Raw genomic sequence first — 26019 nt, 5'->3', positions numbered from 1 at the left:
ATCAAAACAGGTATAAATATTTTTCCCCTATAAAAATACAAGAATTAAATACTCAAAAATACCAGTTACCCAGGATGGAGCCCATTCTACTTTGTTAACTTATTCAGTATGTATTATAAGTCTAAGTAATTTAAATTTCTCTGAAGTTTTCCCATACTCCTTGCCCACTAAATAGTATTTCTGGTCTTGCATTTTACCTTTTATTTTTAAAAAGTAAGGAAACTTTTAAATATTAATAAAGCTATAAAGCCTATGTTCTATAACATATATACAAATTGACAATCTAAATAAAGCTATAAAAAGACATACTTAAAATAAAAATGCTTGCCATTCATCAATTCTTTAGCTGTGCATTCTTGGGGACTCAAATACATGATATGTAACTATCCAAAGTAACTCTTAATAGTGAACATGAGTCATATAACGGTGACCTTTACTCTTATAAGATGTTACTTATTTCAGAATTTAACATCACCACTTTTTGAAGAAGAATCATACCATATAAACCAGGTTTGGCAGACTGTCTCAACTATACAAGTGTTTTCTGCGAAGCCTGACAATTGAGATTTCATCCCCAGAATCCACATGATGAAAGGAAAAACTTGGCTTCTAGAGTTGCCCTCTGGCCTACCATGACCACACACGTACACACGAATAAATCTAATAGGAATAATTATTAAAGACTACATAGGCCTGCCTGATTTGTAAGCGATGCTCAGTCTACTGTGTGGCGTCTGAGGAAGAATAGTCAACGGTAGAAGGATTTAGGGCACAGCCTGCCCCAAGGCTTCTTGCCATAAAAACCAATATTAGGTGTATATACTTACTCAGATTCTGAAACAATTGGTTTCCCTTAAAAATGTGTAGTATTCTGCTTCAAACCTTATCAGTGGATAGCACGTGTAGAGTTATTGGGTATAATGATATAGTATTTAATTAGGTAAGAGGCTGTGGAATATTAATAGTACATAGCTTTTCTTGGGTGTGATAACCCTTATAAATACGTTTTATGAAAACAAAGGCAGTTAACTCATAGATGTTTTAAAGAAAAAAGTTTTAATTTAACATTTTCCACTTACAGATTGCAGATTTTGGTTTATCAAAATGGCGCATGATGTCACTCTCTCAGTCACGAAATAGCAAATCTGCACCTGAAGGAGGGACCATTATCTATATGCCACCTGAAAACTACGAACCCGGACAGAAATCCAGGGCCAGCGTGAAGCATGATATATACAGGTACAGGCTATTGCTTTTGTTTTATCATAAACATAAGAGTAATCAGCCAGAATTTTCTTGCCTCAATTTATAATGAGGTTTTCTTCTAGTAACTTATGATGAAAATGAATTAGAGGCCACGGTTGACATTTTTCAAATTAAACACTTTTGCTTTAAGCAATTTCTTTTTTTTTCCTTTTTTTAATTAAAATGTTTATATTAGTTACAGTTTATTAACTTTGTATCCCAGCTGTAGCCCCCTCCCTCATTTCCTCCCAACCCCACCCTCCCTCTCTCATCTCTTCCCTGACCCTCTCTAAGACCACTGATAAGGGAGGTACTCCTCCCCTTCCATCTGACCCTAGCTTATCAGGTCTCATCAGGCCTGGCTGCAATGTCCTCCTCTGTGGCCAATGTCCTCCTCTGTGGCCTAGCAAGGCTGCTCCTCCCCCCCCCCCCGGGGGGGGGTGTCAAAGAGCCAGCCATTGAGTTCATGTCAGAAACAGTCCCTGTTCCCTTACTAGCAATTTCAACAGTGTTTAAAATACGAAGGTGTATGTTTTGTCCTATAAAAATGTAACAGTGCTCAGAGGTTTTTAGCATACAGTAGTCTGTAATGTTTAGTCACTGTTCCTTACACATTATACACACTTTTAAAGAGAAATAAGCAAACTGTTAAACTTATTAGGAATGATTTCATTTAAATTATCCTTAATGTTTATATATGGATGGATCCTTTATTCAGTGAATTAATGTGTTTAAGAGAATTATGGTTTCCTGTTTCATTTAAAGCTAGTTATAGCCTCAAAGCTCAGCAAGAAGAGTAATTCGTTGTTTTTAATATTGCTTCTTTGAGTAGAGAAAAGGAGGATTATAATTTATTATGCACAGAATTAGAGTATGGGAACTTTTACCTCATGTATAATTCACATCTGCGAATGAATGCAAAATCAGGCTTTCTATGTTTATTTTAAACCCATGTGATAGCCCTTTCAAACAACTTTTGCTACCTTTAATCAATAATTAATAGTAAAAATGAAAGTGCTGTTAGTAGTAAATGGCATGTCTTGACTAGAAAGTTACATGATTATATACCCCTTTTTTCAAGAAAAGGTTTTCTCACTACTTCTTAAATCCAGTGGCAACCTGTTTATGTCAGTGAGTACTTAGTACAAATATCTTTCACATTCCTATTGTTGTATGAAAAAAAAAATACTTCCATTGTCCCCTGATTCATTTAACTCAGATAACTGAGTAAAGAAGATCTTAAAAGAGTTAATTCTGCTAAATGAAGACTGCACAGTCTAGCCAAGACTTCCCTAACACTGCTTTGATTCTAAAAAGACAGACCATTTTCTTTGGTTTCGGTTGGTTTGGTTTGGTTTGGGTTGGGTTGGGTTTTTTTTCCTGCTTTGAGAAGATCCTGTGGTTTCTGTCATTATGACTGTTGTACACCACACTTACTGATTTGTCAATGTTGAACCAACCTTGCGTACCTGAGATGAAAGCAGTGTGGTCAAAATGTATGATCTGCTTAATGTGCTTCTAAATTTGATTTGCAGAAGTTTTACATATATATTCATTGAGGAAACTGGACCATAGTTTTATTTTTTCTGTTGTGTCCCTGTCCAGTTTTGTTATCAGGGCAATGTTGGCTTCTTAGAATGAGTTTGGTAGTGTCACTTTGCTTTCCATTTGTCTTAGGGTTTCTATTGCTGTGACAAAACACAATGACCAAGAGCAGTCTGGGGAGGCAAGGGTTTATTTGGCTTATAATTCCACATCGTAGTCTGTAATTGAAGAAAGCAAGGATGGGGGGGATCTGGAGGTAGGAGTTGATGCAGGGGTCATGGAGGGGTGCTGGTTACAGCCTTGCTCAGCCTACTTTCTTATAGAACCCATGATCAGCAGCCCAGGAGTGTCTCCACCCACAATGGGCTGTGCCATCAGTCACTAATTTTTAAAAAGACCTTATAGCTGGATCTTACAGAGGCATTTTCTCGATTGAGGCTTCCTCCTCTCTGATGACTGTAGCTTGTGGCAAGTTGACATAAAATTAGCCAGTACCCCAGTTGGAGGAACATCGGTGTTTTCTCTTCCTTAAAAGCTTGATAGACCACAGAGAATTCTCGAGGAAAATAGAATGTCAGAGAAACACTTAAAGAAATGTTCAACATCCTTAGTCATCAAGGAAATGAAAATCAAAACAACTCTGAGATTCCATCTTACACCTATTAGAATGGCTAAGTTCAAAAACTCAAGTGACAACACATGCTGGAGAAGATGTGTAGAAAGGGGAACGCTTCTCCATTGCTGGTGGGAGTCCAAATGTCTACAACCACTTTGGAAATCAATCTGGTCCTTTCTCAGATGTCCCACCATACAACAAAGATATTTGCTCAACTATGTTCTTAGCAGCTTTATTTGTAATAGCCAGAATCTAGAAACAACCCAGATGTCCCTCAACAGAGGAATGGATACAGAAATCATGGTACATCTATACAATGGAATACTACTCAGCTTTTAGAAACAAGGAAATCATAAAATTTGCAGGCAAATGGATGGAACTAAAAGAAATCATCCTGAGTGAGGTAACGGAGAAACAGAAAGACAGACATGGTATACACTCACTTATAAGTGGATATTAGCCATATAATATAGAATAGCCATCTACAGACCTAAAGAAGCTAAACACTGAGGAGAACCCTAGGGAAGATGCTTAAATCTCATTCAGAATGGCAAACAGGGTAGACACCAGAAGCAGTAGAAGAGAGGAAACAGGATGGGAGTCTATAAAGGGTCCTCTGAAAGGATTCACCCAACAAGGGTTTGAAGCAGATACTGAGACTAAGAATCAGACTTTGGGCAGAGCACAGGGAGTCTTCTGAAGGAAGAGAGAGGTAGGAAGAGAGCAACATGGAGGGGACAGGAGCCCCACAAGGAGACCAACAAAACTAAAAGATCTGAGCTTAGGGGGTCCTGCAGAGACTGGAGCACCAACAGAGGACCATGCGTGGAGAGGACCTAGACTCCCTTCTCAGATGTGACCAATTGGCAGCTCAGTCTCCATGTGGAACTCTGAGTGAGGGGAGCAGGGGCTGCCTCTATCATGAACTTAGTTGCCTGCTCTCTGATCACTTGCCCCTGATGATGCAGCCTTGCCAGGCCACAGAACAAGAGGATCCAGGCAGTCCTAATGAGACTTAACAAGCTGTGGGCAGATGGCAATAGAGGAGAACTCCTTCTTTCAGTGGACTAGGGGAAAGGGATGAGGGAAAGGGGGGAGGGGTAGGACTGGGGGAGTTGAGGGAGGGGGCTTCAATTAGGATATATAATGAATAAATTGTGAAGAAAATAATTTTTTTTAAAAAAGCTTGATAGAGAGCTAAACAAGGAGACGTACACCTTTATCCCAATGCTCAGGAGGCAAAGACAGGCAGACCTCTGTGAGTTCAAGCCAGCCTGGTTTGCATAGTGAGTTCCAGGACAGCCAGACCTACAGAGAGAAACCCTGTCCCAAAAAAAAACAAAAAAGAGCTTGGTAAAGTTTGACAAAGAATCCAACTTCTCCTGAGTTTTTCCTTTTTAGGAGAGTTTACTATGACATAGGTGTCATTGATTGCATGTGTATGCATATCTTGATTTAATTTTGGTTGGTCAAATATATCTAAGAATTTACCATTTCTTACATATTCTCCAGGTGTGTTCTTTTTAAGGAGTTTTTAAAGTACTCCCTAATGAGTCTTTGTATTTTATTGAAAATAAAAAAGTATCCTCCCTGTTTTTGTCTCAGCATTTATTAAGTTGGGCTTTTGTCTTTTGGCTAGTCAGCTAAGATTTGTCTATCTTATTTTTGTTTTTAAAGAACCAACTCTTGGACTGAGAGATGGTTCACCTGGCTAGACTCACAACCAAGTATATATTATTTTTGTCTGCATTTCATTAAGCTCTGCCCTGATCTTTATTTTTCTTGATCCAGTGCTTTTGAGTTTGGATTGTTCTTTGTTTTGGATACAGGGTTTCTGTGTCCTGGAACTCACTCTTTAGACCAGGCTGGACTCAAACTCGTGAGATCCTCCTGCCTCTGCCTCCCAAGTGCTGGGAGTGTACCACCATTTTATTTAGTACCTTGAGGGTACATCATTAGGTTATTATTTGACATCTTTCTGGTTTTAAGAGCACTCATAACTAAAAGTGTTTCTCTTACAACTATCTCGTAAGTTAGACTTTCATTTCATTTAGGCTTTCATTTGATTCTAGGAACTTTTAAATTTTCTCTCTGATTTCTTGAATGACCCAGTGGTAATTCAAGAGCACATTCTTCAGTCTCCATGTACTTCTATGGTTCTGTAGGTTTTTTTTCTGTGTTTTGATTTATAGTTTTATTGCACTAGGAGCTGAGAAGATGCAAGGGGTGATTTTGATTCTTTTATACTTGCTTCGACTTGATTTATTGCCTAGACTGGAGTGTGTTTTAGAGAAGGTCCTTAGCCTGCTGAGGAGGATGTTTGTTCTGTTTCAGTTGGACGGAACATTCAGTAGATATCCCCTCAAACCATTGGCCTAAGATGTATTTTAACTCTGAGATGTCTTTATTCGTGTTTAGCTTGGTTGGCCTAACTGTTGACTGAATTGACTGTTATTGTTGTTTCAAAAACCAGGCCTTTTATATTCATCTGTTATATTGATATTGGGAATGTCAAAGTTTACTGCATGTACATTTACAGCTGTTACTTGTCCTTGGCTAATTCATCCTTTCTTAGTGTGGCAGTCTTTCTGTCTCTTCCGATCAACTATGGTTGGTAGTTGGCTTTGTCATCAGAATAACTTCTCAGCTTGTTTTTGATAGTTTTATCTTTATCAATAAGGTAAGATTCTTAGAGAAAACAGAAAGTAGGATTTTGTTTCTTAATACAGTCAACTCTACCTCCTTATTGGTGCGTTGCTACCATTTTCATCTAAGGCTACTTTTGAAAGATACTAACTCCCGTAGTTTTGTTGGCTGCTTTTCTGGTGACTTGAGTTATTGTTTCTTCTTTATTTTCTCACTTATGGGTATCAGGGATTTGATAGCAGGTTAATATCTGTGTACTTATATGTTTGTGAATTATGTTTTTATGTTCAAGCTCTGTATTCCCTGTAAGAAGGAAAAAATAAGGAAATATTTTTACTTAGGATTTAGTGGGATTTTCTCTGTAATCTTCACTTTGCTCAAAAATAATGTGTTGATATCTTATTCCATTCATGTTTCATTTTTGAACATGTAATTCACTTAAAGGTACTGAATTTTTATATTGTATCCATTTATTTCAAATATAAACTCTATTCAGCTTAACTAGGCAATTTGTAACTGAAATGTAATTGTTATCAATTTTTCATAATATACTTGTGCTATGAAAAGACTATTGAAAAAGTCAGTAGAATGGAGCTACGTTAGACAATCTTATTGCTTTTTATTTTGTGTGAAAAATAGGGACATCATATTAGACAGTACATTTTATCTGTATGTTTAGAAAAATTTGTCACAAATGTTCATTCTAGTATATAGCACTAAGCCATTACTGTGGCAACTTTATATTCTTCATTAAAATTAATTCTTTTTAAAAACTATTTCAGGCATATATAGTATTCACTATCCTACCTATATATGGTGATTCTTTACCTTATCATCTTCAAAATCATTTCATTTTTAAATCATGCTATTCTAGTTTATTTTACGAAGTTTGCTTATAACATACAACTTTTTAACTTAAACAGCTATGCAGTTATCATGTGGGAAGTGTTATCCAGAAAACAGCCTTTTGAAGGTACGTACACTCTTGATTGCCTTACTGCAGAGGGTATTGTAGTGTTGGCCCACATTCAAAACTGTCTAAAGCCCATCATGGCTTCAAACATGTCAGCCATTCATTGTGTGCACTGTGCACATTGTTAAAGCGGCAGCTCACAGTTATGCCTCTGCTGCGCACTACAAACTATACTAGATTAAGGGTCAGTCATGAAGCGTGTACTTGACTAAGGATCAGAAAATAAGAATCTAAGTTCTAGTTCTTGTTCTAGAAATAATTAACGCTGGTCAACCACAAAATCTCATGTTCTCGTTTTTGTCCTTTTAAAAAGGAGATTTTTTTTTTTATTTCTTTTTTTGGGGGGTGGGGAACAGTCTCACTATGTAGTTATTGCTGCCCTGGGGCTATATATAATATAGACCAGGTTGGCCTTGAACTCACAGATCTGCCTGTCTCTGCCTCCCAAGTGCTGAGATTAAAGGCATGTGCTATCACACGTGGCTTTATTACTCTTTTCAAGATCATGGTAGCTATAAAACTGTGTGAAAATTTAATTATTATTTCTTCTATAAATACCAACAAACATTGAAAAATAAGCTTTGTCATCCCCAGATAATACTGGGGCATTTTATTTGTTTTCTTTTTTTAGTGTTTGTTTGTTTTGTTTTATTTTGTTTTTTTGAGACATGGTTTCTCTGTGTAGACTTGGTTGTCCTGGTCCAGTCTGGCCTCAAACTCAGAGATCTGCCTGCCTCAGTCTCTGTTTGTTTGTTTTTTTTTTTTAAGTTTGTAATGTTCAACTTGTTAAGTTATGAATATCTTCAACATTTCAGTAGTTTAGCAGACAGCATTTACCTCTCATTCATGTAAACTATTAGTGACTGTCCCTTATTGGCTCTGGTAGGCTCTGCAGAGCTCTGCCTGGTTCTGCTCTTCTCACATCCCTATAGCCAGTCAAGAAACATGTCTAGAGCTGGGGAGGAGGGGCTGTGAACTCCTCCCATGAGAGGTGCTCAGGGCTGGCACTGGCTGGGGAGTAAAGTCCTTACAGAAAAGGGTGCTTTGAATTGGTCTGAAGCTTAAGAGTCCTCATTTTTATTTGAGTAGTGTTAGTAGTATCTTTCCAGCTAATGAACTGTATTTGTTTTGACAGAGGTCACCAATCCTTTGCAGATCATGTATAGCGTGTCACAGGGCCACCGGCCTGACACCAGTGAGGAAAATTTGCCGTTTGATATACCTCATCGAGGTCTCATGGTCTCTCTAATACAAAGTGGATGGGCGCAAAACCCAGATGAAAGACCGTCTTTCTTGAGTGAGTTGACAGTTCTGATCTGGACCTTTGAATTCTAGAAATTGTCAGTAGACTGTAAATGAAGTATTCCTATTCAAAATATTCAAAATATATGCCCATTTGGAAACTGCTATATGAATTATTTTGCTTTTGTTATCTGTTGTATTTATGTATAAGTAATTGCGCCTAGAAAAGATTTGAGAATTCCTAAGAGAAGAATGCAGCTGTTTGGTAAGAGTAATAATCTGCTCACTTAGTGAACACCTGCCTTTTGTTCCCTCCTCACTGGGATGAGCACAGGGACCGAAGAATGAATGTGTCATCTTAGCTCACCCTTCTTCTGAAGCAAGCATGGAGAAAATGAGCGCATAAATAAGGCACAGACTGTGGACGCAATCCTGCACTAAAACAAGTGTGCTGGCGCACAAAGGCCATGCTGACGGGTTTTTAGGAGTGTGTGTGTGTCAGCGCTGTTTGAAGCCTGAAACAGCCACTCATTTTCGGACTTAGGAGGAAGGAGCTCCAGCAAAGAAAACACCCAGAGTAAAAGTTCTGAGACTAGCAAAAAATGTGTTGTGTTTTCAGGGAATAAAGAGAAAGTCTGTGTAGCTAGAGCCCAGTGAGCCAAGAAGGTGGCAAAGATGCTTAAACGGAGAGCAAGGGAGCTGCTGGTCACCCTCTCAGACCTATGCTCCAAGTGCAACGGAAGGCCATTCACTCTCTGCCTCTTCTGGAAGCAACATAATCTAATTTAAGTTCAGTTCAGGATCGTCTTGCCTGCTGTATGGGGAAGTGACTGTGGGAGAACAGAGAAGAACAAAGAAACCAGTTAGGAAACTCCCTCCGTAGTTGTTCACTTTGGGTGATAATTCTAGACATAGAACAATTATCCAGAATTAGGATCTATTTCTGGATGATCGGAATGATCAGACCTATAAATACAAACAGGAGGAAACCTTAAGACCTTTCTTAGGCAGACATTTGACTCCATAGGCTTTAAATAAATAAATGAACTTGGGAAATTGAGCTTTAAAACAATGAGAACTTTGTACTGTAGAGCAAAGGCCTGGGCTGTGGAGCTGGTGTGCCGGAGAAAGTGCTTGTCATACAAGCCTGGGGACCATATTTTGGATTCCTAACACCCATACAACTGCCCTGCAGGTGTGTGTTGTGGCTGTAATCCTTATACTTGGGAGGTGGACATGGGTGCCCAGAATAAGCTGGCTAGCTAGACTAGCCAAAACGGTGAGCTCTGAGGTCCAGTGAGAGATGCAGCCTCAGTATATAAAATAGAGAGCAATCAAATAAGGTAGCCAGTGTCAACTTCTGACCTTTGCAGACACACGTACATACAAACAGGCATACAATATGTTCACATCACTCACATGCACACACACTTACGAAACTAAATAAATGCTAAAATATGAAAAGACAAACCACAGATGGTGGGAATGTATTGTTATATCATATCTCTATTTAAGTGATTATATCTAGAAATAAAACAGAATTCTGAGTAATCCAATATCCAGACAAATAATAAAAATTTTTAAATTGTTGATTAGAATTTCATTAAAGAAAATATACAGTTGGCTAAAAGGCATATAAAAGGGCTTTTCACATCACTAGAAAATGCAAACAGTGATATGCCAATTAAAACCCACTAAAACAGCTATGATAAAGAAGACAGATAATAAGAGATACTGACCTTGATCTGCAGTAATGAAATCCTCAAACATAGCTGATTGTATATGCTTAATCATATAGACATGATTCATATAACCAGCAAGAAGAAGGAATTATAATTACTGTTACTACTATAATAACATGTAAATGTTTTTATGCAAGAAAGAATCTAGGACTTGTGATCTAAACCCAAGCATCGCTAGCACACAAGTAATCTAGACTAGGTCACCCTAGATAGAGAATTTAGCCTGATAGCAGAGAATACAATACCCATGTTAGACCTCCGGGGCATTCTTAGAAATTGGATGGAGGAACAAGGAAATGGAGTGCAAAGGAAGACAGTGTCCTCTCTTGTCTAAGAAGAAGCCAGAAGGACTACTCCAAGGAGGGAGTGGTCAGTCTGTCTAATCTGACCATTGGTCATGTAAGCCAGACTTTAGCTAAGTTTAGTGGTGAGAGACGAAAGTAGGAGAATCTAATGAACTCGAGAGTTTGAGACCAACCTCGATAATAAATATACAAGATCTTGATATAGAAAAAAGGAAAGAGAAAGTTTTTTGTTTTTTTTTTTTTTCCACATTGGCATAGTCATTAGTAACCCATACAAATGTAGCTTCTTTTTTGGAATATTGGAGCTCTCTGGAGTTGCAGGCAGTCGTAGGCTATCAGAGGTGGGTTCTAGGGACCAGACTGAGATGCAGGGACAGTTTGTGCTCTTAACCACTGAGAATCTCTTCAGCCTCCACATGCAGTGTCGGTAGGGTATAAGGACAGAAACCGGTGCTGATGTGTGAGTTAATTAGAGGGGCAGACACAGAGGGGCAGTTAAGATTTTACTTCTTTTATGTGTAGTCTTCCTGTTACTGGGTTTTCAGTTCTTGTTCTCCCTTTCTTCCTTTCCTTTCTCCCTCCTTCCCTCCCTCCTTCCCTCCCTCCCTCCCTCCCTCTGTCTGTGTGTGTGTGTGTGTGTGCGCGCGCGCGCGCGCACTGTGGATGAGTATGAGCGTCCTCCGTCAGTGATCAATGAACGACTCTCAACACTTGGTTCTCTCCTTCCACTCCAGCCTACAGCACTGGGGATGAAACTGGGGTCATCAGACTTCACAGCAAGCACTTTTATGCACTGAGCCATCCTCCTGACCCAGCCTGTCACAGTGTTTCACATGTGCCAGAAACGAGCCCATTAGCAGACATTCAACTCAAAATGTAGTCTACTCCTATTCTGTGGCTGTGCTTTTCGTTTTTTCTTAACAGTGTCTTTTCTCTAGAGCTGTGGTTCTCAGAGTTCCTAATGCCGCAGCCCTTTAATACAGTTCCTCGTGTTGTGATGACCCCAACCATAAAACTATTTCATTGTTACTTCCTAACTGCAGTGTAGCTACTATTGTAAATTGTCAGTATCTGATATGTGAGGCCTGTGAAAAGGTCATTCAACCCCCAAAGGGGTTGCCACCCACAGGTTGAGAACCACTGCTCACGAGTACAGTTTTCAGAGTTGTTCTTAGGAGTCCAATTGTCGGGTCTCTATGAATCTTATTTTTTATGTCATATCTAAAGAATTTCCTTAAGTGAAGGTTTTGAACATTTTCTACTGTTTATATTTAAGTGAATGATCTATTTTGAGTTAGTTTATATGTATGGTGTACAGTGCAGATATAAATGACCTGTTATAATAATGACTGTTCAAATGTCTTAGTATAGTTAACTTTAAAGGACTATCTTTGCCTTGTGGAATGTAAGGCTCTCTGTTGAAATCAGCTTGCCGGAGTTGCAGTGGTTCATTTTCAGGCTGCTGACTCTGCTCTGTTGTTTGTGTCAGCAATAAGAATCCTTAAGACAAACGCATGTTATCACTTTAGTGAAAGACTGACATGAGGCCTTATAAGATAAATGTTAACATTTGAGTTTAAATTATTAGAAGTAATCTGAACTTAAATTTCTTGGGTTTTTGTTTTTTGGCTTTGTTTTCTTTTTCTTATTTAGAATGCCTAATAGAACTTGAACCCATTCTGAGAACATTTGAAGACATAACTTTTCTTGAAGCTGTTATTCAGCTAAAAAAGACAAAGGTAAATCTCCCTTTGAAATTATAACATAAAACTTAAAATAGCTATATATCACTTGTGAAGTTTTAATTTAGTTTCCCAGAAACAGGGTAGAGTTTGGAGGTGGGAGAATTTACAAGGGTCATGATCACTGTCTTTTTCCTTTGTCGACATAGGAATTTCCATTTCATTCAAATGGGCCACCTTCAGATTTAACACTTTGAGAATTCTCAGCATATCAGATGTGAACTTAGAATTCGTACTAGGGCACCTGTGTGCAGCAGACACCCTGGTCACTCACGAAGGTGCCTATGATATATGTTAGTCTGCATTTTCTTCTGTTACGTGTTAGTGCCCATGGAGGATGAGTACTTGCTCCTCTTTAATGTACCTGGGTTTTTCTGAGACTTATTTCCATGTAATACAGTAGCATTTATGCTGTATCAGAGGCCCGAATTGTATTTTTATTGCTTGGTTTTTAATCTTGTTTTCTTACTCAAATACTTCACCTTGTGTAGACTAAACTGTCAGAGAAGTTAATGTGAATGACCTCGGGCAATTGTCTGATCATTATAGCCCTTGTGTGTGGATCAGAACAACTGAAGGTTTACAAAGCAACTGTAGTTCCTTAGAGCAAAGTAAGCATAGGCTAGCACTCTCTCAGTTTCATTAAGCTGAACTTCATATATGATAATAAAACTACCAGCTAGCCCAACTCTATGGTAATGAACAAGCACAGTCCATAGTTTCTTTATTGACTGACAGTTTGCTTTCTCCTCCTAGTTTGCTGGACCAACTAGCATAAAAGATTAGTATGAAAAAAAAAAACATTCATAATCAAATTAAAGACCTACCATAGCACTTATTAATATCCAAGTTTTTGATTCGATTCCATGGATCAACATGTCTGCTTTTATGCCAATATCATGTGGAGTATCCACATTTTAGCAGGATTTAAAAATGAACTCTTTGAATAATTTCGTAACTTCTAAAGCCTTTTCCAAAGATAACAACATCTAACGTCAGTACTACCTTTTCAGACTGTTTCCTTTTGTCTTTTCTTTTCTGTTTCTCCTTATGAGTTTCTCTTTTTCTCATCTCTCTCTAAGCAGAACTAGGTGAGTAGGGCCCTGGTGCTACCATCCTGTAATCCCATCTAATTGGGTAGGCTAAGAGAGGAGGATTGCAGATTCAAGGTGAGTCTGGGCTACTGTGTGAGCTTGAGACCATGATGAGTAGGTTAACTAGACCTGCTCAAAATAAAAATAAAAGGAGGGAGGGGACCTAGAGGCATAATTCAGTGCTAGATCATTAAATGGAAAAGAAGAAGCAGGAAAGGGAGGGAGATACTGTTGTCTGGATATGAAGAGAAAGGGAACTATCCCACATCCCTTTTTTTTTTCTCCAAACGCTTTAAATATGAAGATCCTATATATATATAAGGCTTAATGTATAAAACTTTTATCTCCTTAAGTAAAGTAGATGATTTCAGGTAGTTTAGTAACCACAAGATGGGTTTGTCATTGTTTTATGTCACAGTATTAATTTTATATAAAGTTGTAGTTGATGAGGGTGGTTGAAACCCCGGTTTCTTTGGATGAGATTATTGTAGTATAGAAAAGTTAGTCACACTCCTCTGTATTTGTAGAAAATGCTAAGTACTTTGTGTGAAGTCTGAACTGCTGCAAGATTTCAACGTCTTGTTCATTTTTACATTCATTCCCTCACTTACAGACTTTTTAGCTCATCTTTCTTCATCTTTCCCAGAACAAATGCTGATTTTTATTATTAATGTTTGTTTAAAGTATTACATTTAAATACATAAAACACCTTTAAGTGAATTCTACTTACATATATGCAGTAACGATACAAATCCCATGTCTACTCCAGAAATTTTTTAACATATTATGAACAAAATAGTTCTTTGAAGAAAAATATAGTGAACAGCTAGGATACAAAGTAACTAAACTGTAATCAATATAAAAATAAATATTTAATTAAAAAAGAAAAGAAAAGTTAGTCGCATAACGTCCCACATAGCCTGTGAAACTAACAGTAGAATAGAAATTTAAAAGCCAAGTGTGATGGTGTGCCTCTAGTCCCAGCTACTGCAGAGGTGGAGGCAAAAGAACTGAGCTTGAAGCCAGGGCCAGCCTGAGAGACACATGTCGAGTCTGTCTTACACGGACATGTACACATTTAATATTCTCTATTTACAGTGGCTTGGTTTACTTGCATTTTCTATATTTTTAAATTATTTTAGCCAGCTCTTAATTTTAGGGTTTTTCCAAGTAAGTGTTCCTTTTATCTTGGAAAATAAACAGTGAACCAAGAAAGTTTTCTTTAATGCTTTCTTGTATATCTTCCTTGGGTATGATTCACTAGTCTATAAACAATTTGAATTGTCATACCTCATTAATTATAAAAAAAATAATGTATCACTAATGAAAAGATGTATTAGAAATGTTTCAGTAAAAGTCAGGAAAACTTTACATAACAGATATAGCCAAAAACGAATTTGAAGATGCATATAAAATTATGTGTACACCAGGTGTGGTGATGATGTCTTTAATCCCAGCACTCAGATGGCAAAGGCAGGTGGATCGCTCTAAGTTCAGTAACAAGATGTAAGTCCTGAAGGGTTGCATAGTCTCATACACACACACAAACACTTGTTGAACAAGAATTTACTAAATATAGATCCACTATATATACAGGTGGCTATGAGTCTTTTCCACCATATGGAGCAGGAAGCTGGGATAGTGGAGAGCTGAGTACAGAATCCACTAGTTTCTAAAGTTCTGAAGAACAACTAACATTATATATAATATATAATATATAATATATATATATATATATATACATACACACACACACAGAGAGACTTAGTCGTGTGTGGTAGTTTTTACCTGGAACCACAACACTCTGAAAGCTGAGGCAGGTAGATTGCTGTGAGTTGGAAGCCAGCATGGACTACATAGTAAATTCCAGACCAGCCTGACCCTGACTACAGGGTCAGGTGAGATGCTGTATCAAATGGAGTTTGAGGCACGGGGTGGAATTCCAAACTTGTCTGCGTCTACTTTATGGATGCCAAAAGTAAATCACTTCGCTATAAAGTTATAGTATTCAAATATTTAAACAAATCACATGTTTAGCCTCTACCTTTTATTTAATACCTGCAAGTAACCTTTGCACCATTTGCATGTATTACTTCTGATTCTCCTTACAGAAACCCTCCTACATAGGTGTCCTATCTCTGATACATGAATGGAAATGTAATGTTATGCTTTATCCCCACCCATGCACATGCAAGTGGCCCTAATTAAACTCAGGAGAGATACATATATCTATAAGTTAAGACATGAAAGTAGGGGAGGGGACAGGGTGAGGAGTGGAGTTCTAAAGGGTGTAGGAGGGACATGAGAGAGGGGACTGGAATGATGACTGACCAAAACACATTATATACCTGTAGGGGTCGGGGTCAGATAGTTATCTTATCCTTGACCATGACACACACACCCCACCCCATACCATGGTAACACACCAGCACCTTTACATCATCCTAACCTTGGTTTCTTATCAGAAAGTACAATAAAAATCATAATGGAACTTTAAATACAACTTTGCATAATATGGATAGACCACACAGCAAAATTGAGCTCCTGGCTTGAACCAAATACTTCATTCTCTCAGTCTTTAAACAGTCCTGTTTGTAGGTATTAAAGATGCAGCTGCAGCACTCTTGAGAGATATACTTATGAAATCAACCAATTAATCTGAGGCAGGATGCAAAGTCTGTTCTCTAAGCATTTCTTGTTCTATATGTTCTCTACCTAATAAAGTTATACGTTCCCCAATGATCTAGATCTCATTTCCATTGATTTTTTGTATACATAAAACATGTGATGTAGATTGTGATTTTATTCTGTAATTTCTAAGTCACTTCCAGTTAAAGTACATGTGTGTGTCTGTTCCAGATACAGAGCACATCGAGTACTGTTCACTTGTATGACAAGAAAATGGATTTATCGCTGAACATACCTACAAACCATCCTCCACAGGAGGTACAAATGTACATCTGGTATTTATACTAAACTTGAATGTGAGAAGGATGTTAAAAAATCATTTAGTCTAACCCCCTTTTCTATACGGATGGGAAACTAAAGTCCAGGGAGTGTTTGTAATTTGCTAAGTAGTCATGGCCATCTCTAACCTGAAATCCCACTCTGTCATCCTCTGATGATGCTCTAGAGTAGTATATAGGTAAACCATAGGAGATAAATTCGGCACTGTTTTACACCACCCCTCCACCTCTCAGTAAGTAATAAGAGAAATTTCTGTTCTCTCCCAGAGTTATGTTATGAATCATTTTAAGACTATATGTCCACTTTACGGGTTCGTAAAAGTTATAGTACATTCAGAAGAACATTAAAGCACAACACTTGGGTTTTTATCCTTGTTAATATAGTGTGTGCAGGTGTATGTGTATGTGTGTATGTCAAAGGGTAACTTTCAAAAATCCAGTCTCTCCTTTACTCTGTGATTCCCAAGGATCAAATACAGGTCATCCACTTGGCAAAAGTACCTTTACCCACTGAAGCACCTCACTGGCCAACAATAGAGTTTCAAATTACTTTTATATGAAGTAACTAATTTGATCCTATGCTAATTTTTGATGGAACCTGAAAGCCAGAGAGTTGTAGTGCATTGTTAAAGGGTAGTAAAAAAAAAAAAAATATGACAGAGCTAAGAGTGAAGATCCCCATGTTTTTTCCAAGTTTTTCAGTCCCTTTGGGTTGAAAGAACTTGAGACTAATCATTTGCTCCAAGGCACATTTCTTATTCATCATTATAGCCACTGAACAGATTGTCCGAATCATGATGAGTGTAAACTTATTTCTGGGACACAACTATTGCCCCATTCCCTCCATTTGATTGATAAAGAAATTAAATTAGAGATTTGGGATATAGCTCAGTATTAGAGTGCTCACCTGGGATGTGTGAGGCCCAGGGTTTAACCCATAGTAGAGACGGGGGTGAAGAAGAAGTTACATTTATTTGTGATGGTTTTATATGTTATTTCTTGGGTTCTGTAAACTATGATTTATAGTAGTTCTGGGTTTTCATTTTTAATCAGCCAAAGGCAAGATCAGTTTAGAAACTATAGCCATGTAATTCTAAAGAAGCCTTTCTACAAACCTTTATGTACACAGATTCCCTTAGCCTGTTGGTCCTCTGTTTACTTTAGGAATCTTGTGGAACCCCTCTGCTCTCTAGAAATGCTGGTTCTCCTGGAACCTCCAGGTCCCTATCAGCTCCTCAAGACAAAGATTTTTTATCTGGTATGTATTGTTACACAACTTTTCCACTTTCTTTCAGGATTATTTCATTGGCAAACAGATGGTGCACATGGAACGCATTTTTCATTTGCATTCATGCTCCATATTTTTTTTAAGTAACAAGTCTGTATATGTGAAGGTAGCAGTGGCATAATGAACAAATACATTTACTTAAAGGCATTCTGTGATCATGGTAAAAAGGGTTTTTTTTCTTAATCTCACAAGAAAAAAGAGAAGTATTTATAAGTTACCACAGTAACTATATTTTAAGAGGGATATATGTACTACAAGGAACAAGACATTCTTTACATAGTATTTTCAATAGCTGTAAGGGAGCTAGTTCTTGCTTTATAGATTATGAAATCTCTGGATCACATAGCAAGTAGACAGCAGATCCAAGACCTGATTAAAGCCAGGCTTTTTTTTTTTAATTTTTTTATTAATTACACTTTGTTCACTTTGTATCCCCCCTGTAGCTCCTTCCCTCCTTCCCTCTCAACCCATCCCATCCTCCCCTTCTCCACGCACGCCTCTCCCCAAGTCCACTGATAGGGGAGGTCCTCCTCCCTTTCCCTTTGACCCAAGTCTATCAGGTCTCATCAGGAGTGGCTGCATTATCTTCCTCTGTGGCCTGGTAAGGCTGCTCCCCCCTCAGAGTGAGGTGATCAAAGAGCAGGCCAATCAGTTCATGTCAGAGGCAGTCCCTGTAAAGCCATGCTTTTTTGATGAATGCTTTTTTGTTTGTTGTTTGCTTGTTTTGTTTTTTAAGGCAAGATTTCTCTGTGTAGCCTTGGCTGTCCTTTAACCCTGTAGACCAGGCTAGGCTCATACTCAGAGATTTGCCTGCCTCTGCTTCCAAAGTGCTGGGATTAAAGACATGTGTAGCAGTGCCCAGCTTGATGAATACTTTCATGTCACTCAACTGTACAATGTCATTGTGAAAACTTATTTCTGGCTAAAGGCTAACCTAAAGTTACGACAGACAGGCACTTTGTGAAAAAGAACAATATGGAGTCCAGAAGCAAGGAAACAGATAGCAGAGGGTAATTTAGTTTTTCTGGTAAGTAGAATGAATAAGAAAAGATAAAAGATAAGGAGGACTTATTGTAAAAAATTCCTAGGGGCTGGAGAGATGACTCAGTGGTATAGAGCAATTACTAATCTTCCAGAGGACTCGAGCTCAATTCCCAGCACCCATACAGCATTTCAGAACTGTCGCAAGTCCAAATCCAGAGGATCTGCTACCTTATTTTGGCCTCCATAGGCACCAAGCATGCACAATGCACAGCTGTACATGCAGAACAAAACACATACCGGTGTGTGTGTGTGTGTGTGTGTGTGTGTGTGTGTGTGTGTGTGTGTGTGTGTGTGTGTGTTTAAATATTTTTAATTAAAAAAATAATTCCTGTACTCAGCTAAGCAAATGTGGGCTTTTAAGTTCAGGAAAGGGCATCAAATACAAATTTTTGCTTTACAAAGGCTCATCCTGCCTGGAATTTGAAATCTTCTTTAATTTATTGCTTGTATGTATGAAGGGGAAGGGTGTCACACATAGCATGGTGCACATGTAGAGGTCAAAGTTCAACTTTTGAGAGTCACTTATCTCCTTCCACTGTGGATTCTGGGAATCAAATTCAGGTGAAGCAATTGCCCTGACCCATTGAGCCACTGTGATGGCCCTAGAGAAAAGGAGACTGGGATTAGGGGCAGGTAAGAGCAAAAGCAGAGTGGGTATTGTCAGAGGTTAGGGAGATGCACTGATGCTTCCTCCTCATACTTCCTCCTGGGTTAGAGATTCCTGGAATGCATCTGCAGTTTGTTTTCAGATGCCTTTTCAAGTGACTTTTCACTTGAGCTGAGAAAGAAGGAGATAAAGCTGAATAAGTGGTTAAGCTGGGAAAACACCACAACTTTTAGAACAAGAACTGAAATGGAGTTTAGAGTTAAGGTGGATGATGGTTATGATTTTAATATTTTTATTTTATTTGAGATCAGTGCCTATCAGTATGATGATCTGCAGTACACTTCTGAGAATTTGAATTTGAAGAGACAGTGTCTTCAGTGATGGCAGAGAGATAATCGCATAAACTTGAAGCAGAGATAAACAGTTGGAGCACTGAATTTGTTTTCTAGAGGGGAAAGGAGAAAACATGTCAATGATAGATTTATTACACTTGAAAGTCCATGTATTTGACAGACATTTAAAGTGGAAAAGGAGGAAATCACAAGTAAGAGAACGAGACTATGAGAAGATGGGAAGTTTGATGATTTATAATAAATGCAGAGCAGGCAAGCACTAACACTAGTAAAACGCTATTCAGTATAAATACTTATTACTCTAAAACGTGTTTGCAGGGCTGGCAAGATGGCAAATACTCCCAGCCAAGCCAGCAACCTGAATTTGACCATCAGGACTCACGTGGTAGAAAGAGAGCAAGTTGTCCTCTGACCTTTATAGACATGTGTGCACACACACAAATAAATGTAATAAAAGATATTTACAGTATTTTCAGAATTGGATTTCTGAAGTAGCTTCAATTACAGTGATAACCCAAAGCCCTTGGAGCCTACCTTCTCTGTGACCCACCTGTTGATATTTTACAGATAGGAATATCTAATGAAAACTCTACCCCCAATAAAATGTTCTATAGGAGGACCTCAAGACTGTTCTTCATTGAAGCTGCATCACTGCCCTGGAAACCACAGCTGGGACGCCACCGTTTCTGCATCACAGAGGGAAGCTTTCTGTGATCACAGACCCACCCAGTGCTCACTGGCTTTACTAAATCCTCTCTTGGTTGAGAAAAGCCTGGGTAAGTATATGCATCAAGGGGCACTTTAAGTGTCGTATTTCCCTTCTAAGCACACGCTGGGTGGATTGACCATATGATCTTTTTTTAGTTTTCATTCCCTAGTTCAGTAAATACTTGTTTGAGTAGAAAGCATTTCCAAACTCCATGCTGACATGTCTTTAGAGGGCCAGATGCATTCCAGGAATCTCTAACCCAGGAGGAAGTGTTAGGAGGAAAGCATCACTTACTGTATTAGTAAAAGTGAAGCTATTTCTGTTTATCAGATAGGCAGGTATCCTTTATATCTGAAACAAAACAAAAATTGAAGTCACATTGCCCTTCAACGTAGCATATAAAAATATAATACTCTTTCTGAAAGATGAATGAAGAGATAAAACACAAGTCTTCCAATAGTTCCTGGAAAATAAAAGCATTTTCAAAAAATATTGTTGGTACAGGCACAATCATACAGAAATGTGTGCTCTGCGTACTCATTTTTACACAGAAGTATGCTTGTGTCTGTCCTCAGCTTTATACATTGCTCATGCTTTGCTTTTCTACAGAGCGCCTGCAACCTGGTGTAGCCCAACAGTGGATCCAGAGCAAGAGGGAGGACATTGTGAGCCAAATGACTGAAGCCTGCCTCAACCAGTCACTGGACGCCCTTCTGTCTCGGGACTTGATCATGAAGGAGGACTATGAACTCATTAGCACTAAACCCACAAGGACCTCAAAAGTCAGGCAGTTACTGGACACCACTGACATCCAAGGAGAAGAATTTGCCAAAGTTATAGTACAGAAGCTGAAAGATAACAAGCAAATGGGACTCCAGCCTTACCCGGAAGTACTTGTGGTTTCCAGAGCACCATCTTCAACTTTCCTTCAAAATAAAACTTTATAAGTGAGTCTTTTTTGAGAGGAAAGTCAGTTTACTAATGGTTATTTATATGTCTATTACCTGGATAATGTTTGTATGAGGATATGAGTAATAGACGCTTCACTGAAGGTTTTTTTGGAAGAGATAAGTATGAGTCTCTTTCCATGACATTGCAGTATTTTTTAAATTAATATAAGTAAAAAGTTTGCATTGTGCTGTAGTTCAGTTTTATGTCTACTTCAAATTTCACTACTTGAACTTTTTTCTGTAATAATTACATTTTTCTTGTTCATGACAGTGCCTTAAAGATGGCCTTTGTTTCTGATAGAAGACATTTTCAAACTCACTTTATCCGCGTCTTTTTCATGATTGATCTGAAATGCAATCTGACTTTATGAAGCTGTGATACAATAGTCCCACTTTGCAGTCCCAAGTTTGGGTCTCCAAAGAGTTACTCATTTTAAAATTTTATTTACATATATTTAAAAGGTTGTTTCAGGGGCTACAGTGTGTATAACGAAAGAAAAAGGGATCTTTTACTAACCCTGGCCATCTCTCTGCCTCTGTTTAGCCTTTGCCTCCCTGCAGCCTGCAGAGTGAACAGCCCACTGTGTATCCTGCTGCAGACTGCTTCCTGCTCTTGTTTAAGCTGATTGGATAGAGGCTGTTACTAGTGTTGCTGGCCTTTGAACACAACATGGTTTTGGAACTGGAGGACACGGCAGGTCCAGTCCTCTAGCTCAGATGCAGATATGACTCGTTGTGTTCAGTTACCACTGAATGGCTGTGCTGCTCTACTTTTATTTTCTCAGCTTGTTCACACCAGCTTCACAACTAACAATAAAAATGAAGTACAGTGTGAGTTCTTTTTTCTTTAGGTTGTTAGCTTATCCGAGTAAAGGGAAGTGGTGCCTTTTTCTGAAAACTGTTGAACAAAGTTAGCAAAAACTGAGAAACAGGATAAATTTGAAAGCTTAAATTTGTGAAATGCACCAGACTCATAACCTGCCAGAAAAGTTACAAATAAAGACTAAAAGGACTTACATGGCATTGAGACAATGAAATATTCTTTAATTTGAAATAAGATTTTAAACACCAGGGTTGGAGAGATGGCTCAGCACTTAAGAGTACTGACTGCCCTTGCAGAGGACCCAGGTTCTGTTCCGAGCACCTACATGACAGCTCATAACTATCATTAACTCCAGTTCCAGGGGATCTAAACCCTCTTTTGGCCTCTATAGATACCAGCCATATACACAGTGCATTGCATGCAGGCAAAGCACTCACACACATAAAGCAAAAGGGTAAAAAAAAAAAAAAAAAAAAAAATGAAGAATTTAAATTTCATTTTAAAATAACATTAACCTATGATGTGACTCTTATGGGACTTTCAAAACCATGGAAATTTAAAGAGAAAAATAAAAATTAGACTCATGAGTTGCCTATTAAATTCTTTTTAAAGTATTAAAATAAAAACATTGGTGTGATGGCACACACCTGGTATCTCAGAACATTGGAAGCAGACTGATCAAGAATTCAGAGTCATCCTCAGCTACTTAATAAGTTTAAAGCCAGCCTAGACTATCTGAGACCCTGTCTTCAACAAACAAACAAACAAACAAAAAAAAAAAGATTAAATTTTGGAATATAAAAGAGTAAGTTGTTGTTTTTTTTTTTTTTAAGATTGCTTTCTTTTAACATTCTTTCTGTCTCTTTCTCTCTGTCTGTCTCTCCTGGTGATACGTGATATATATAGATTGATAAAATGAACCTTGCTCTGGCCTTTCCTTTTGCTGCAAACTCTACGGTTCATCACATGTGAGCCACTGTCTGTGGTTACATGCTTACAACCCAGCTGTTTTTCTGCTATGATTTACTGTAAGGAATACACATATATAGTCACTCATTGTCATAGCCCTGCAAACTTTCTACATGAACACAACATACTGACCAGAAGACTCTTCCACTGGGCAGTGGTGATGCACAGCTTTAGTCCCAACACTCGGGAGGCAGAAACAGGTGGATTTCTGAGGTTGAAGATAGCCTGGCTGACAGAGTGAGTTCCAGGACAACCAAGGCTACACGGAGAAACCCTATCTCGAAAAACAAACAAACATGTCAAGGATCAGGATTAATCTGTGGTGAGCTCTCCTTTCATAGAATCATTAGTCTCACCGGCTGATTTTTGCTGTGACCTGTACAGAGTATTTGCATTTCCTCTTTTTGAGGGGATGTGATACCCTGTGCTGAGTATGAGCAGTCAGCACAGAACAAGGCCTGACATAGAGAATAACTCTAATAAATAGTAAAATGAAAGCTGCAGACAGGGGCAAGGTGCACCCTTCAAATCCTACTTTCCAAGATGTATGTAAGTACAGTTCAGTAGAATCATTTTTAAGTAGAACAGAGATTCAAAACTTTGTATCATTTGAGCCACATAATAAGGTTCTTGTTTTGTTATGTTTTGTTTTGTTTTGAACCTTTTCATTAAGTAAAAGAGAATGGCTTCATTCTGTGCCAGTTGTGTGTGTGCTTAATTTTGACCAACTTTATTAAAGAAGAATTCAAGCACAGAACTTTAGAAACAATATTTAGCAAGAATTTTATAATGATTTATAACTTTCATTTTGAAAGAGAATTTCTATCCAGGAGTGGTACTGTTTTTCTCTATGGCATAATACATAAAGTTAATAATATCCAAATAAAATGACAGTATAAGGTATTAAGTAAATTCCAATAAAGGCAGTTCATGAACATGCCAACCAGTCACTGAAATAGCAGATGGAAATGTTAGGATTCAGTCACTCTAGGGCAGCACTGATTGGCCTCTCCTTTAACATCTAGACAGTGCTAGATAGAGATGGTGTCTTCAAAGTGGCTTTTTGCATGTTTGTTTGTTTATGACAGGATTTCTCTGTGTAACCTTGGCTGTCCTGGAACTCACTTGGTAGACCTGTTGACCAGGCTGGCCTCGGACTCCCAGAGATGCGCCTGCCTCTGCCTCCCACATGCTAGCATTAAAGGTGTGCGCCACCGCCACCCAGCTTTGTAGGGCCTTTTATTTCTTGCTACCTACAATACAGTCCAGAGACCAGCATTGACATCATATAGATTATAAGAACTATAAATTCATAGCCTCTCAGTGGGGCTAAGATCCAGAAATCTGTTTTAACAAACCATGTTAGCAGTTCTTATCATGCCTAACATTCAAGGTTCTTATTTGGAGAAACAGTACAGAATAAGCTATAAAATAATTTCACCTTTGACTTACAGATTTCTTTTCATGACATCTCTATGCTACATTTATCTTGAGACTATACACTCTCTGAACTAAGATTTGGTTGGTAATATATATATATGCACCCAACTTACATTCTCAAAGGAAGATGGGTAGTGTCACATTTTTGAAAGATCACTTAAACATGATATTCAATATTCAGACCAGAGTCAGTTTCACAACTCAGCTCTCTAAGGAAGAGCTTCAGGACAGACAAACACTTCAGTCCAGAAAGCAGAGACCCAAGCTAATGCACAAAGAATGTGAGTAAGGTTTTCCTTTGTCTGTGGTAGTAAGATAAAAGTAAAGCTTTTTAGTTAAATTATTTTTATTCACTGAGAATTTTACACATGTAGACAGTGAAATATGATCCTTAGGCCCCATTTCCCCTCCCAGCTTACCTCCCAACACCCCCCCCTCTGCTAACCTCACATCTTGTTTTTCTTTCTTACTAAGTACTGTGGGTACATGAGTGTGGACTTACTGGGAAACAGCCCTGAAGTACTGGGAATCTTACAGTGGCTGCATCCTGCAAGAATGAGTCTCCCTTGGGCTGATTTTTATTTTTCTTCATTAATCTATACGTCAGCAGCATTCTTATGAAATTCTACATTTTCTAATTTATGGAGAAAAGTTACAACCAATTGGGAAAGGGAAAGAATTAGTAGTTATTTATATTGGGCCATACTCACAAACATCCTAGTTTTCAGAAAATCTTATCATCTCTAAAGTTCTACCTTCTGTATTCCATAGAGACCAATTCCCAAATGATCTCTTACTTTTCCCCTCTCAATTGAATCATTTCTTTTTCTTTTTTCTGTTTTTTGAGACAAGGTTTCTCTGTTTAGCCCTAGCTGTTCTGGAATTTTATAGACAAGGGTAGCTTCAAACTCAGAGCTCTGCCTGCCTCTGCCTCTGCCTCTTGACATGCCCCACCATGCCTGACAGAAAGCATTTCTTTGTCCATCCCAAGTACTCATATTCTTTATGAAAACAAAATTCCTTCACTTGACCTGTGTATCTCTGTGAGTCTTTTTACCTGAAGAAGTACTCTATATTGACTCCGTTTTTGTTAACAATTCCTTTCTAAATGGTTTAATATTTAAGGAACCTTGTTGGTCTCATAAGTTGCTTAAAATGTCATGTCATATAACTAATGAATGGATTAAAATGAACAGTAATGCATCTGATGCTCCAAGCTCCTTTATAAAAATGTTAATATACCTGTATGTGTGTATGTATGTGTGTGTACATATATATACATATATACCTCTTCATTAATTTGTCTCTACACAATATCATTTGCACATTGGTATACTGATTTTTAAAACTCTGTTTCTCAAGGCTGGACAGATAGCTCAGTCAGCAATCCCTCAACTGAGACTCCTTCACAGGTGACAGGAAGCTCTGTGAAGCTGATTGGGAAAGCTGACTCAGCCACTGTCTAAAATTGTGTTTGCTTCTGTAGAAAATACAACTTAGAAAGCCAATATATATATATATAGTTTTATATATATAGTTATATAGTTATATATATATATATATAAACTAATATATATATATTAGTTTACATAAAATAACAAAAGAGCCATTGTATTTTCCACAATGAAAAATAGTGGGAAGTATTTTGCAACTCTCTTGGGAAGATAAGTAGAAGAAAGCTGTTTTCTCAAATCTGCCTTCAGTCTGTTCAAAGGGTCCT

General features: G+C 38.1%; 1 protein-coding gene across 2 annotated transcripts in view; it reads left to right on the top strand.

Annotated features, from left to right (window-relative positions):
* Window positions 1-25502, top strand: part of Ripk2 (receptor interacting serine/threonine kinase 2) — a 38636-nt gene extending 13134 nt beyond the window's left edge. For both annotated transcript variants that reach the window (XM_055603532.1, XM_055603533.1), the window contains exons 4-11: window positions 1082-1239; window positions 6976-7025; window positions 8161-8322; window positions 11968-12053; window positions 16010-16096; window positions 17281-17374; window positions 20023-20184; window positions 20727-25502. In XM_055603532.1, coding sequence (XP_055459507.1) covers window positions 1082-1239; window positions 6976-7025; window positions 8161-8322; window positions 11968-12053; window positions 16010-16096; window positions 17281-17374; window positions 20023-20184; window positions 20727-21064 — 1137 coding nt within the window. In that variant the 3' untranslated portion in view covers window positions 21065-25502. The remainder of the gene's footprint in view (window positions 1-1081; window positions 1240-6975; window positions 7026-8160; window positions 8323-11967; window positions 12054-16009; window positions 16097-17280; window positions 17375-20022; window positions 20185-20726) is intronic.
* The last annotated feature ends 517 nt before the right edge of the window (window positions 25503-26019 follow it).

The sequence above is a fragment of the Psammomys obesus genome, unplaced genomic scaffold (genome assembly GCF_907164565.1).
Source record: "Psammomys obesus unplaced genomic scaffold, mPsaObe1.curated_primary_1811, whole genome shotgun sequence".
In the NCBI taxonomy this organism is placed as follows: Eukaryota; Metazoa; Chordata; class Mammalia; order Rodentia; family Muridae; genus Psammomys; species Psammomys obesus.
The sequence above is the reverse complement of the archived record's forward strand: the minus strand, read 5'-3'. Positions and strand labels throughout refer to the sequence as shown.